Source organism: Lactuca virosa, chromosome 5 (genome assembly GCF_052849685.1).
Source record: "Lactuca virosa cultivar CGN04683 chromosome 5, Lactuca_virosa_CGN04683_v6, whole genome shotgun sequence".
In the NCBI taxonomy this organism is placed as follows: Eukaryota; Viridiplantae; Streptophyta; class Magnoliopsida; order Asterales; family Asteraceae; genus Lactuca; species Lactuca virosa.
This window is the reverse complement of record NC_136430.1, coordinates 413,286,419-413,300,391: the sequence shown is the minus strand read 5'-3', so window position 1 is coordinate 413,300,391 and position 13,973 is coordinate 413,286,419. Positions and strand designations below refer to the sequence as shown.

The following is a 13,973-nucleotide window of genomic DNA, read 5'->3' as shown; positions in this document are numbered from 1 at the left end:
TAACCATTTTAACTTTTTGATTACTTTATTTTCGACTCAACTTTCCATATTATCCTTCAATATGGGAAGTTTTTTTGTCATTATAAGTCGATCCTAACTCCTAGTAATAATTAATGACGGAAAATTCTCAGTTGTTACAGTTTAGATCTATATATTTCGAGTTTAGATCAAATTGTTTGTTGTTTCCGCTACCATTTGTTTGATCTAATGAGGCTCAAAACCCATCACACATCACTACTCGACTACTCATCCCTTGGAACTCGTGACTTCCTGGATACGCATATGGGTCTTGTTCTTTCAGTAGTACAGAGCCATACTACCTTCCACACCTACCTGTATTTGTCTTGGATGATCGCCATGAAATTACTAGGCCACTAGGCCCAAAGCAACTAGGGTACGCATACACCCTCCTCTCATTCTCTCAAGAGTAACTACCAATTCCTTACTTCTGCTCGCACTCTAACAATCACACACCCAACTCATGAAACCTTCACTAACACTACGGTCTCCTTATGTATGCTAATCATACATAACACCAGATTCGATAGACAGACGAGTAATTGATTCTACCCTAAGCCTACAACTAAACAAGGAATAACAAATAAGGCTAAATCAAGCAATCTCATGCTATAAAATCTTAGTTATGTACAATCATGATGCATACACTTAACTACAACAATAATATCAGTTTCATATGGCATAACAAGAAATCCTATAGGCTATCACACATCATAAACCAGACAATTATATCATGCAATTCTTGAAGATTCCTAGCCTATGAACTAGCATGCAATTATAACACTTGAACATGTCACCAGTATACATCTAACAAGTGTGGGTATCGTGGGGAATAACTTTCTCTTGAGCTCCAGTTGATTGTACACATTGCATCCTCCTTTTTAGCTATTTAGAAATTATTTATAAAAAATATTTTGTAGGTCCATCGTTTAAGTCCGGAATCACACGAGTGTTTATCCAAATCCTTCAAACCAAAGCTTTGATACCAACTTATAACATCCCAAAAACCATAGTAAATTTTTTTTCATTTCCGAAAGACATTTCCATAAAAACCATAAACAGTGTAAGACGACGCCTGGTTCATGATTCAGGTATGGAGTCTCCGATTGCCTTCAATTAATCATGGAGGTTCTTGATTTTGTCACAATAGGCGGTGATGGTAAATCCACTTTGCTTAATGTTCTATAATTCACTTCATAATTCAGATTTTTTAGCAAATGTTTGTTGAGTGTATAGGGTTTCACGTTGCTTCCAAAGGTCTTCAGTTGTAGACACTCCAATAGAGATAGGAGAAATATAAGGACTTAGAGTGGCATTCAAGAAAGATTCGACATAGTTGTCTATTTTTCTACATTAGACAAACTCAGGAGTGTCTTTTGGTGGTGGAGTGTTTGTTCCATCAATTTAAGAGACTAACCCCATAGTCATGAGAATTGTTAATATTTGGTGTTCCATCCCAAATAATTTTCCCCCTTTAATTGAGTGGATATAAAATTTGTGATGGTAGAAAAAGAAAGAGGAGTTGCAAGATCACCGACCGTTGAAGAAGAAGATGCACTGATGGTTCCGAAACCAATTGTCATGGTTGAAAGAAAATGGTATGTACCTTGATTCTTGGATTTCTATTGTTGTATATGTAGTAGAAGATATCTTGATGTTCTGCTAGAAGACTTTAAATTCTGATTGGAATTCTTGATGAAGTAATTTTGATGTTCTTGATGAATTAATGTAGAACCTTCGATCTTTGAAAGTTGGATTGGAATTCAAAAAAGGAGACTGATGATATTTCTGTTGTAGGTTTGAAGGGAAAACTTTGTAGATGAATAGGAATCGATAATGTAAATATATATATATATATATATATATATATATATATATATATATATATATATATTTGGTGATCTTTTTGATGGGTAAAGGAAAAAAAAGATTATAGAAAGAGATTCTTTTGTTGTTAAGCAATGAGAAAATAAAGTTTATATAAAAAAGTGATAGATGGAGTTAATGCTCCGATACCATAAAGATAGGACTATAAACGAACTGAACATTCAACGAACTATTCGTGAACTGTTCTGTGGGAAGTTTGTTTATGTTCGTTTATTTAATAAATGAACGAACATGAACACAAATTCTCGTTCGTTTAACTAAATGAACAAACATGAACAATAGTCTTGTTCGTTCAATTATGTCCGTGAACATTCGTTTATGTTGTTCGTTTATGTTTGTTCATTTAAGTTCCTTTTATGTTTATATATGTTCAATTGTGTTTGATTACATTATTATTTTATATGTTCGTCTATGTTCATATATATTCAATTATGTTTATTTATCTACTTTCGTTTATGTTCGTTCGTTTCTGTTCGTTTAGCATGTTCACGAACATAAATAACGAACATGAACAATGTAATTTTTTAAACGAACGAACATAAACAAGAAAACATATTCGTTTTTTTGTTCGTGTTTGTTCATTTGTTCGGCTAACTTAAACGAACGAACATGAACAAGCCCTTGTTCGTGTTCGTTCGATTCGTATACAGCCCTACATAAAGATAAAGAGATTAAATAATCTTCATATCTTGAATGTTTTCTTTATATTGCTTTAGAATAAGAAGATACATAATATATTTATAGTGAAAACAAAATGAATCCTAAACTAAAACTAAAACCAAGAGTTTCCATAATCAAATACTGATAGTTAATTTTATCAAAGAACCCAACAAAGATTTGAATGCAAATGGAAAAATTTGCCTTCTAAATGGAAAAAGCCAAAAAGGTTATAACCAATTTTAAAGTTGAGTTTATTTTGAAAAATTAAACATTTTAGGTCTAAATTGAATATATATATATATATATATATATATATATATATATATATATATATATCTCCTATCCTAATAAATAAGAGCTTTCTTGCCACGTGGCATACTCTAAGCCCATCCCAATCTATATTTCTCGCTCCACTCTTTAAAGTGAAATACCAACAATGCCCTTCTCCTTAGCCCTTATCATTATGTTACGATGTTACGATTACGATGTTTCTTCACATTCTTCTTAATTAATTCTCCCTTCATTTTACCTCTAATCCTTCTCCGATGTTTCTTCTTCTCCATTAAATCAAAATCAAAATTCCAACTCGTAACATGAATTCAGGTATATTACGTTTTCCCCTAATCTTCAATATCAATCATTTTCTTCCTCTCATTTTCTCCTGCTTCCAAACACCTTAATGGTGAAACCTTCAATATCAATCGTTTTCCTAATGTATTTAACAATCTCTATATTTATACTACATAGATTCCATCCAAGCCATTCGAAAATCAGTAATCGGCCCATTCCTTTTTTGGAAGGGCTTCAGGTTAATTTGTAGGTTTTTATGGTTCGATAAGATGTACAACGAGTGCCGATGTATTGATTTAAATCAAAATTCAAACTCTCCCAAATGAATTCAGCAGGTTATGTTTTCCCCTAATCTTCAATATCAATCATTTTCCTCTTCTCTTTTTCTCCTTTTCCAAAGACCTTAAGGGTGACACCTCCACCCACTGAATCAGGTATACTAGGGCTTTAATTGAATTGCGACCTTTATCACATTGTTCTTCCCAAACCCATTTTTCATCTTACATCTTTGTTGCAGGTAGGGTTTTAATTTGTTTAGACAACCTGTATGACTCCTCACCAATTCAATTGTGAAATGGTGCGCATAATGGTCTTGTGCTTGGAGATGCAGGGCTGGTAATTTACTTTTTCTTTCTACTTCCAATTTACACCCCAACTATTTGATACAATTCCCAAGTGAAAGTTGTGTTAAGAGTTTTGTAATTTTGTTTAAGAAATTAGGTCATCATTTACTATGTATTTGGGAATTCATTCTAATGTATAACATTTACGAAATTTTATTAGCACATCTATTCTTCAACATCCTTTATCACATTGTTTTCATCCATCTTATTCAAGAAAAACATAAAAATAAAAATAGTCAGGTTTTTTGATTTTATTTTTCATGGCTAAGCTTCAAGTCTCCACTTTTTTGGTAAGATCTTCTAAGTGTTGCTGTAATTCAAGCTTTTGTATCAGCCAAATACGTATGATATGTTGTCATTTAAAAAAAGGAAAAAAAATCATACACTAGATAATTGATATTCCCCTGTTTTATATCCCAAATTTTAAGCTACATAATGTGAATAATTGTTTCACTACATTAATGAACAGCCGGTCATTACTTGAAATGGGTACAAAAGACATAAATGCCCTTCAGCTCAGTCAATTAATTGGAAGGGAGACAGGTGGAATATCAGTTTACCCTTTCACATCATCAAAGCAAGGTTCAAAGAATTCTGTTAGCCATGTAATTGTTCGAGGAAAAGCCATGTCAGCAAACACAGAAGCTCTATTTAACCCGGTATGCCTATTTTCATGGAAGTTTTCCCATGCAAAAGACGTAAATACCCTCTTAAAAAGCTTGTCTAATCCATGATTGGTTATAACTATTCATTATTTGTAGATGACATGTGTTCTTCAAGAAGCTGAATTTACAAATTCAAAGCGTTTCAAACGGTTTGTCTCTGAAAGCAAAGCTAAATTAGAGCTATTTGTTGGAGCTGTAGACTATTTTAGTAATAATTTTTTATTTAGTGGTCTGGTTTTATAATTTTTTTTTTAAGAATCATTTAAGGGAAGGTGGTCATGGGCATGCAACTACAAGGATGAATGCAAAGTTAAACCATGCATGATGGATTGCTGAACAGATGGGTGGTATCAGGTTTTGTCTTTATGAATATAATCAAGATTTTTAACCATGAATAACCTAATTTCTACATAAAGGATAAACATGTTTATAAACAAAAGAATAGATACAGATAAATTGAGGGTTAGATGCAAGTAATAGCAACATTCTTTATATAGATTCATTTATAGGCGAGCTGGAATTTGTAAAAAAGTTGATGTGGCACTGGTTTTTCCTGTTTTCGCCATGTCATCATCCATGAGTACAATTATATCGACATGGGTTAAAATATTTATCAGTTTTATAAAGATTCATTTAAGAACATTGTCTTTATTGTTAAAAAAAGTCAAGTAAGTTTCTGTAAATGGTTTCATTTTACACATTCAACTAATCAATAGTTCATGTAACTAAAATCAAATTGTTATGTCATGTTTATTTTTTTATTAATATTTATTTCACTTGCAGTTACCTAGAATTCTTGAAAGATCTTGAAGGGAAAATTGAAGAGAACTGGAGTGAAATTTCCATGTCCCGTGAAGAGATTCACCAAACACTCCTTGCAAAAAAGATTGCATTCTAAATCTCACTTCTGGTGGAAGAAAAGGTTGCATTCTTGAGTTTGCTTCAATTTGGCGTGGGATGGGGTCCATTGTGAACAGTGGTATTGATGTTCATAATTTTTTATAAAATTAATATAACATAATTAACAAATATACATATTAAATTATGATATGTTTAGGTATGTCTAACTTATTTTTAAAAATTTATAATGAAAATAATTGAAGGTAGTTCGATTAATTTATATTAAATATAATACACAATAAAAAGATAGGCCGATATTTCCAGTAAAATAAATTAAATAAATAGTAAATATATTATGTGAATATTGTTATTATTGTTATTATATATTATATAAATTCAAATCCCTTTAAAATCGGCATCTAATATAAATATATTTGTTACTTTGTCAAATTTCCAACTTACTCTAACACAATTATAGGGATTACACAGATATTTATACCATACAATCAGGGATTTAATTTTTGAATTCCTTAATCAGTACCTTTTATATGGATTATAGATTTAAGTTGTCATTTACTTTTAAGTGCACGGTTTACGTTTCCAGAAAAATTTATCTCCATCCCTTCCCTTCATCGTGAACAACAAATAACATAACATCAAGGTTATTGGAGGTTAGTTTTTATTTACTCTATAATTTTGTATTATATTCATCTTTTTGCTTCTATCAGTTCATCTCCATTATCTGTATCTTTTTCTGCAATGACATCAACATTTGATTTTACAAAAATGTTGGCATCTACTTTATTCAGTAAGTCATAAGGTCCTATATAATCATCTTTTTCTGCAACTGCACATCTTTGTTCATCAATCATATTAATTTATTTATTTATAATTATGTATTGTATCTTTTTTATATTAATTTCACTACAGCCATGTTTTCTTTGTTTTGTATCAAATCAATTTTGATGTTTTTTTGGATTTTTTTTGTCATTACTCAAACGTATGTTGCATTATATAAAGTCATGACTTTTATTGAGACGATAAGTTATAAGGGAAAAAGTGGCGTTTTAGCCAACAAACGTTTTTTCTTCTCACTCGCTCCCTTGTGGTTGTCTCATCATCTCTGTATGTTCAACGAAGATCCTGCACCAAAAGTAAGGGTTTTAAAAATCTCCATTTGTAATTAAATACTTACCATTTACTGTGTAATTAAATACCTACAAATCACAAAGTTATTAAAAAATACAATATTACAATTCATATGTTTTCTAAATTAGTGAAATATTATTTTATTACATAATTAAATTTTAAATTCTATTTAAAATTAACACCCGTGGGTTCCACGGGTTTTAACCTAGTATATATATATATATATATATATATATATATATATATATATAATGTGGGGTCTTTTAAGAAACAAAAATACTCAATTTAACTGTTTGTGACCTACTTGGGTCTGAAATAACAAGTAACGGGTAAAAGTCGGGTCTTTTTCGAAAAAGAAAAGTCAAAATATAAGGTCTTTTATGGAAATGACCCTAGAAAAAATAAGTATACCCCTCGATCCTCTTGCTTTTGAATTGACGAACCCCACGGATAAAATGGCTCAAAAAGCAATCTTGAGAAAAAAACCATTTTCACGTAAGATTCCATAAATGGACCAAAATACCCCTTAAAAATTATAGTGCACCAAAATTTTAAAACAACAAACCATCTCCTTTCCCCATGCCAACCATAGACTCGAAGCTTCACAGTCTTGAAAATACCTATCACAATTAAATGTAACCAGAAAAATACCATAATACCCTTTATTGTCAATTTCACTCCAAACAAGAGACATGGAAACCCAGTTCTTTCTTTCCTTATGTCTGTCATAATCTCGATCATTCATAGTGGCAAGAAAAGGCATGTCAAAAAGACCACAATGTCCTTTATTCTTATTCTCAGAACAGTTCATTCCTCCTCTGTTATCTTTTATTCCAAAAAAACGAAATCCCCATCCAATTGCAACCAACCCACCACAAGATTAACCAATTTTCATGCCAATATTTTATGTTCATCATCATGGAAAAAATTAATTTTTGCCATTTTCATTGGGAACTTACTTCTTATCTCATAATCAAATCCCACATACCCATTCTTAAACCCAATTAATTTAAGTCTGATGTCTTCAAATATGTTCAAAATCACCTTATTTTTTTTTTCCATTCTTTCCTTTCTTAAACAACCTATTGTTTCTCTCCTTCCAGATATGGTAAACAGTGGCTGCAAGAGCAAGTTTCTTAATAAAATTTCCAATGCCATTGCCTTTTAACAAAATATGCAGGTTTTCAATTAACTCATTCCATTTGCCTGTAAGATTATTGCATTCTGCATCTATTTTTTTCCTATTATGGCGTTGTACTTTGAAATTCTACCCAATTATAGCAATGTCATTGAAAAACAAAGCATTTCCTACTGCTATAATTGGGTAGATTTTTCAAAGTGTAAGAATTTTTTTTGAAAGCACAATGCTAGAATTAGGAATGTCTTCCAAAGTACAATGCCTTAATAGGAAAATTCTTACAATATAATGCTATAATATAATAGAAGGAAGTGAAAGAAGGATGCTATAACAAACAAATAAATGAAAATATGATGTTATTTATTGAATTTAGGTCTAAAACTTATGTTCTCATTTGGATAGCAACATTGCTAAGTCTGATCTTGTAAAATTTCTCCTCCTTTGGCTTAATTGTAGAGTTCTTGACAAAGTCAAGAATGTATTTTACATACTGAAGATAAGTATATTTTAGGTCAATTCCCATCTTAGGCAATTTACTTTCTTTTATAGCATACACACCAAAACACCAAATTTAATGTAAGAAACCTTCTCCAACCAAGACAATAGACTCAGTGTACCATTCTTAGTGAGAAATTTGTGATGATCTGGTAATATTAATGATATTTTTGTATTGATGAAAAACTTGAAGGCGTTTCAGTTTCACTTGAAAAAGCCACATAAGAAATGGGGTTAGTATAGTTATTGATCTATATCAGACGGAAGAATTTATGTTCACTCTTCCAAGTCAAGTTAAAAAAACTCTAGGGAATGTATATGTTAGGGGTATCTGTTGAATATATCTTTCAAAACAATTATTGCCTAACATATGCATATGGTAATTGGAAGTACTAGACCACGTTTTAATATCCAATAATATGAATTTGTCTCCTGCTGAATGCACTCAAGAAGGACAAGGATAGAGATAAAAGGGAAAAGAAATAATTACATGGACTTAAGTGCCATGTAGAGCATTTCAATCAATTGGTCCAATCTAGCTTAATGAGAGATACCCAATACAATTTGAAAGCCAATAAAAGAAGTGAACAACAATTGAATCAAACTTTTGTGATGATATTGAAGCACAATAAGTTGAAAGTTCTAAGATACTCACAAAACACTAAAACTATAATAGAAAGCATAAATTAGAGAAAACTAGAAAATTAACCTTCTTGTAGCAGGTGTCTGTGCTTGCCAAGGTGCAAGCAGAAGCTAGAAACTTGTCTCTCTTGCTCTTCTATCATTTCCAGTTATAGAATCCTTGCTAGCGATGACCAGAAGTGATTGGTTCGATCAAATTTGAGCTGAAAAATAAAACATAGTATAACTCGATCAATTCATAAAATAAATTGTATACCTAAAACGATGACATGGAGGTTGAGAGTAGAGAATCGGAGGTAAGATATTGAGAGCAGAGAATCGAGAGAGGAGATTATTCAATAGAGAGTGCGTCGACCGGTTTAGGGCTCAAATTCTTCTATATAATTGAGATGGAGAATAAGAACAGAGAATCGGCGTTGGTCGATCTTTGCCAGGAAGGGGATTGTTGAGAGATTTGAGGTGAGTCTGGGAAACGGAGACGTCAGGGTTAGAGTTTTTACTTTTGTTTCTTTTTTCTTTTCTTTTTTGCAAAATGGGTCTATTTTTAAAATCCTTTACAAAAATGGGATAGTTTTGACTTGGAAAAATGATTTATAAGGGTAAGTAAGTTTTAAAAATGATTTATAAGGGTAAGTAAGTTTAAAATTTATAAGGGAAAATGACTATTTATGGTAACTAGTTGTTGCGTTTGTTTTCATTTGGTCAATTTCCTTTTTTTGTACTCAATATACCATCGAACTTGTTGTTTATGTTCACCATAACCATTTTGACCGATTTTTGACTTGTGATAGCCGTTCAAAGGGTTATGGTGAACACAAACAACAACTTCGATGGTATATAGAGTACATAAAAAAGGAAATGGACCAAATGAGAACAAATGCAACAGTTGGTTACCCTCCTGGTTCATTTTCCTTTTACTCATTTACAGCAAATCCCACGTCATCTCCTACTGATATTAATGACTTTATGAAATTCATTTTTGCTTCTCTTCAAAACATAACCCACGAAATAACATTATTTATACATGTACAACTTTGTAATGCACTTGAATACTTATTATGGGAATCTTGACTAAGAAGGTGCATTTAATGACTACATTTACTTTTTAAATCAAATGATTTATCGTATCATGGATTCTAGACAAGTCTACAAACGAGTGGAATCACAAGTGCTGTGATTTTTTAGTTTACATAGTTTTAAGATCGAATTCATGGGATAAGATACAACATCAATATGTACAATATCATGCAGCTTTTGCAGACACATCACCGTAATGTACCTTGTGGTAAACGTTTATGCTGATAAATATACCTCTCATACACAGTCATATCCTTTTGCAGAAAGGTGTTGACAGCTAACCACAGTAAGAATAGCATAGACCTTGTTTTAACGAAGTTACCCCTTCGAAACGCTTTTCATATACGTTATGGCCAAAGAAGGTTGCAGTCTTTGATAAATTTGCAACTTTAATTTCATTTAACTTTTCGGGGAAAATGACTCAAGAGGGTAACCAACTGTTGAGTTTGTTCGCATTTGGTCCCTTTCCTTTTTTTGTACTCAATATACCATCGAACTTGTTTGTGTTCACCACAATCCTTTGACCGGCTATCACAGGTCAAAAGCCGGTCAAAAGGGTTATGGTGAACACAAACAACAAGTTCGATGGTATATTGAGTACAAAAAAAAGGAAATGGACCAAATGAAAACAAACGCAATAGTTAGTTACCCTAAAGAGTCATTTTCCCTTAAAAAAACACCATTCAAGTAAGGGTTTTATACAAAAAACACCATTGAAGTTTAAGTTTTGTTCAATTATCACCCACTGGTGACCGACAGTTGTAGGTAAGAGGAAAGATGTTACCTGTAAAAATTAATTAACAGAAAATAAAATGTGACATGGCATTAGGATCGTCTTACGTGGATTAAGGGATACAAATCAGTCGTCTTGACTTAATTGGAGGGAGTGAAGCATCTAGCGCACAATGTTCTCCAGGGTTTGATTTTGGGTTGGATCGATCAACCCTCCTCTAGTGAAATCGATTTTTACAGTCGGTCGATCGATCATTCCTCTACAGCCTTGGTGACATCGATTTTGCCCCTTTGTGTTGGTTTAGTTGCAATTACGACCAAATTGCCCCTATTTCTATTTCTCAATATTACTCAAGATTGCATTTGTATTGTGTTTGAGAGGTCAATGAAAGTAGATTGATGTTGCTTGTATATTACTTTTCAACATTGTCAAAATCATTTGAAAGTTGAGTATGTAGTTTTTGAGAGGTCTGTATATAAACGATTCTGAATGAAAAAATTAAAGCAGCAACAATATACATGTTTGTGATTTTTGAGAGCTTCGTATACAAGTTTTTTGTCAGGTCTTTATACAATAATGATGCTGCCAAGATCATGGTTGCTGGTGCAATTTGACAATTATGCACTTTTGTCAATTGCCCTTTTCTCATCCCTTTTGCTAAATAGCATTCTTGATTTATGTACTTGTGCAATATAATTTAAGAATTCGTGAGTATAAAGCTATAATTGAAGCAATCTTATCTAACAATAGATTTATATAAAATTGATAATTATGCCCTTTAAACCTTTTGTTGAATTGGATATGCTAATGTGGTTGTATCACCAAGCTCATCTAACTGTGTAGAAGCAATTTTCCTCAAGATTCTTCTCATAATTTTCCTACTTCTTGTTTTTGGAAGACCATGTGCCCAATGGATCTTGTAAGAGGATGTAAATGCTCCAATCTGATTGCACAAAATACAAATTGGTACTAGACAACACAACGACGAAAAAACTTTTGCTGCTTCCTTCTCTCATGATCGATCGTAGGTATTTCTCTTTTTTCCCTCTTTGTTCAATGGCAACCTTCTTCTTCTCTCTCCTTTTTTTTGTAGATTTGCAAGGATGAAGTTGTTAATGATGTTGATTTGTGGTAGTGTTTAAACGAAGGCTTCATATGGTTAAAGATGAAGGGGGTGCTTCATGTGATGAATCGTGAAGGCTAATTATGTGGTGTGTGATGGGTTTATGGACTATGGTGATGGACAGAGGTATAAGGTGTACAAGGGTATGGTGGATTTATCAATTAATGCTTACTAGATATATCAACTCACCAGCTAGATATGCCAACTCATCCATTTACTTGAAAGATCAAGTTACCTTAAGGTGAGATGTGAACAAAGTGTTTACTTCGTTGGTATCTTGTGTACAAAGCCTTTAAGTGAATGATGTTTTTTAAACAAACAAAACTTCATTGGTGTTTTTTAAATGGTTTTGAAACTTTCTTACCCTTATAAGTCATTTTCCCTTTTAACTTTAAGTGGTGTTTGGTTTGTGTCTCAATGCATATTTATTAGCTTATTAACATTTAAAATAAAAAGAGTTTTTCTTATTATTAAAATAAAATGATTTTTTCCTATTATTGATAAGTCATTTTTAAGAAATTATATTTTTACGGTTTCCTAAAAACAACTTTTGGATTCTTGAGATAAAATGGTGAAATCCTTTTTTAAAAAGAAAATTAATATCCTCATCATTTTCTTCTTAGCCGATTATCATTAGTCGATCTTTAAAGATTCAATAAAACTACTACGTGTGGGCAACATATTAAAGCATATTATCGCACAAAAAAAATGTCACCTCACATGACATATCACACATGGTGTTATAACACCAATTGAGAAATTTTTCAACATGTTATAAGACTCACTAATTTTCATGTCATCATTTTTTTATTTTTTATTTTTTTGTTTTTTTAATAATTATAAAAACAATTGTAATTTAATAAAATATGTTATTTAAATACAACCTATTTTTTTTTAATTAAACATAACATTTAAAAACTAAAAAAACATTACAAGACAGAAAAAAATACATTTTTTCCTTAAATTCACTATTCTTCATCTTCGTTACCATCGTACAGATAATTCGTCAAGTCTTCTCGAAGTTGTCTGTGTTTTCGTGTGTCTTGAATATCAATGACTCTATGTAAATATTTCGATGTTCCTGGTTGAATTTGCACGTGTTTGAGTTCCGTAGGCATATACTCTGCAATATTTCGTCTTTTATCTTCAATCACCATGTTATGCATTATGATATATACATACATAATATCTTGTAGAGTTCCTAACTGATATGGTCATGTCGCATGTTCAACTATGTGTCACTTCGACTTTAGAACTCCAAAAGCACGTTCTATATCCTTACGTGCTCCTTCTTGTCACCTCTTGAAAAAATTGTCTCTTGGGTCTACTGGGCGTCGAAATGCCTTCACGAATGTGGAGTATACAGGATATATTCTATCTGTAAGGTAATACCCCAAACTTATATTCATTTCCATTCACTGTGAAAGGAGCCTCCGGTGCCTTTCCTAACAAAATATCGTTGAATATTGATGATTGATCAAGAACGTTGATGTCGTTTTTGGAACCCCCAAACCTGAAAAAAGCATGTCAAATCCATAAATATTGGGAAGCAACAGCCTCTAATACCAATGAAGGTGCTCCATGATGACCACTTACATACCGACCTTTCCACGCCGCAGGACAATTTATACATTTCAGGTCTGTGCAATAAATGCTTCCAAGCATACCCGGAAAACCATGTCTTTCTTCATGTGTCACATATAGTTGTTGCATATCATTTAACGAATGTTTCCACAAATAAACTTCATTGAAGGTCTCACCAACACCTCTTGCAGTTCTCTCCGACATTCTCAAATAATCGTCGATAGAATCGGGTGACTCCCCCATAGCCATCACCTTAATTGTCGCAACACATTTCAGAAACCTGTAAATCCTTACCTCTAGCACCATATCTCATTTGGAAAAACTCATACCTAAACATATATTTAATAGGTAAAAAATGTATTTATTTTATCTAAAAACTACATTTATAAATTACAAAACTTGAAAGAAAAGATACTTGCTTTCCAAGGCATTGGTTATCCATTCAAACACACTTTTTTCGCAAACGAAACATTCTTTTGAAATCGCTTGGCTGGTAGACATAATTATCTGCAAAATAATCATGAACTAGATGTTGGTTTCCATCGCGATTTCTGTTTAATATCACACGTCTTGTTAGTAGAGGTTGGATCTGGTTGTAGTAGCACGTCAGTGCAATACTCGTACATCATAAAGACGAATATATCATCATCAACATCATCATCGTTAGAAGGGTCGAACGGATCCATTTTTTTTCTAGAAGTATTGAATTTTATAATATAGAGAAAGAAAAGAATTGTGTGAATAAGTTTTAGGTAGAATGTATGTATGT

General features: G+C 32.1%; 1 protein-coding gene and 1 long non-coding RNA gene across 3 annotated transcripts; both read right to left on the bottom strand.

The window, feature by feature from the left end:
* Nucleotides 1–6,273: 6,273 nt before the first annotated feature.
* On the bottom strand, nucleotides 6,274–9,180 carry LOC145111951 (uncharacterized). 2 transcript variants are annotated; one of them, XR_013710385.1, is made up of 3 exons: nucleotides 8,755–9,180; nucleotides 6,824–7,531; nucleotides 6,274–6,406 (listed from the first exon to the last, which is right to left on the bottom strand). It is a non-coding gene; the product is annotated as an uncharacterized LOC145111951 (long non-coding RNA). The 2 variants fall into 2 exon arrangements; XR_013710384.1 differs by lacking the exon at nucleotides 6,824–7,531.
* A 3,814-nt stretch (nucleotides 9,181–12,994) lies between these two features.
* LOC145113986 (uncharacterized) lies at nucleotides 12,995–13,453 on the bottom strand. The gene is made up of 2 exons (XM_079050012.1): nucleotides 13,221–13,453; nucleotides 12,995–13,133 (listed from the first exon to the last, which is right to left on the bottom strand). The coding sequence occupies exons 1-2, from the start codon at nucleotides 13,451–13,453 to the stop codon at nucleotides 12,995–12,997; spliced, it is 372 nt and encodes a 123-aa protein (XP_078906138.1).
* Between the last annotated feature and the right edge of the window lie 520 nt (nucleotides 13,454–13,973).

What these genes read in the sequence shown, in the direction of transcription:
- LOC145113986 (XM_079050012.1), bottom strand. Translation starts at nt 13,453, where the DNA reads ATGGCTATGGGGGAGTCACCCGATTCTATCGACGATTATTTGAGAATG. An exon ending in CCTGCGGCGTGGAAAGGTCG is followed by an intron (nt 13,134 to 13,220) that starts GTATGTAAGTGG and finishes TGCTTTTTTCAG; the next exon opens with GTTTGGGGGTTCCAAAAACG.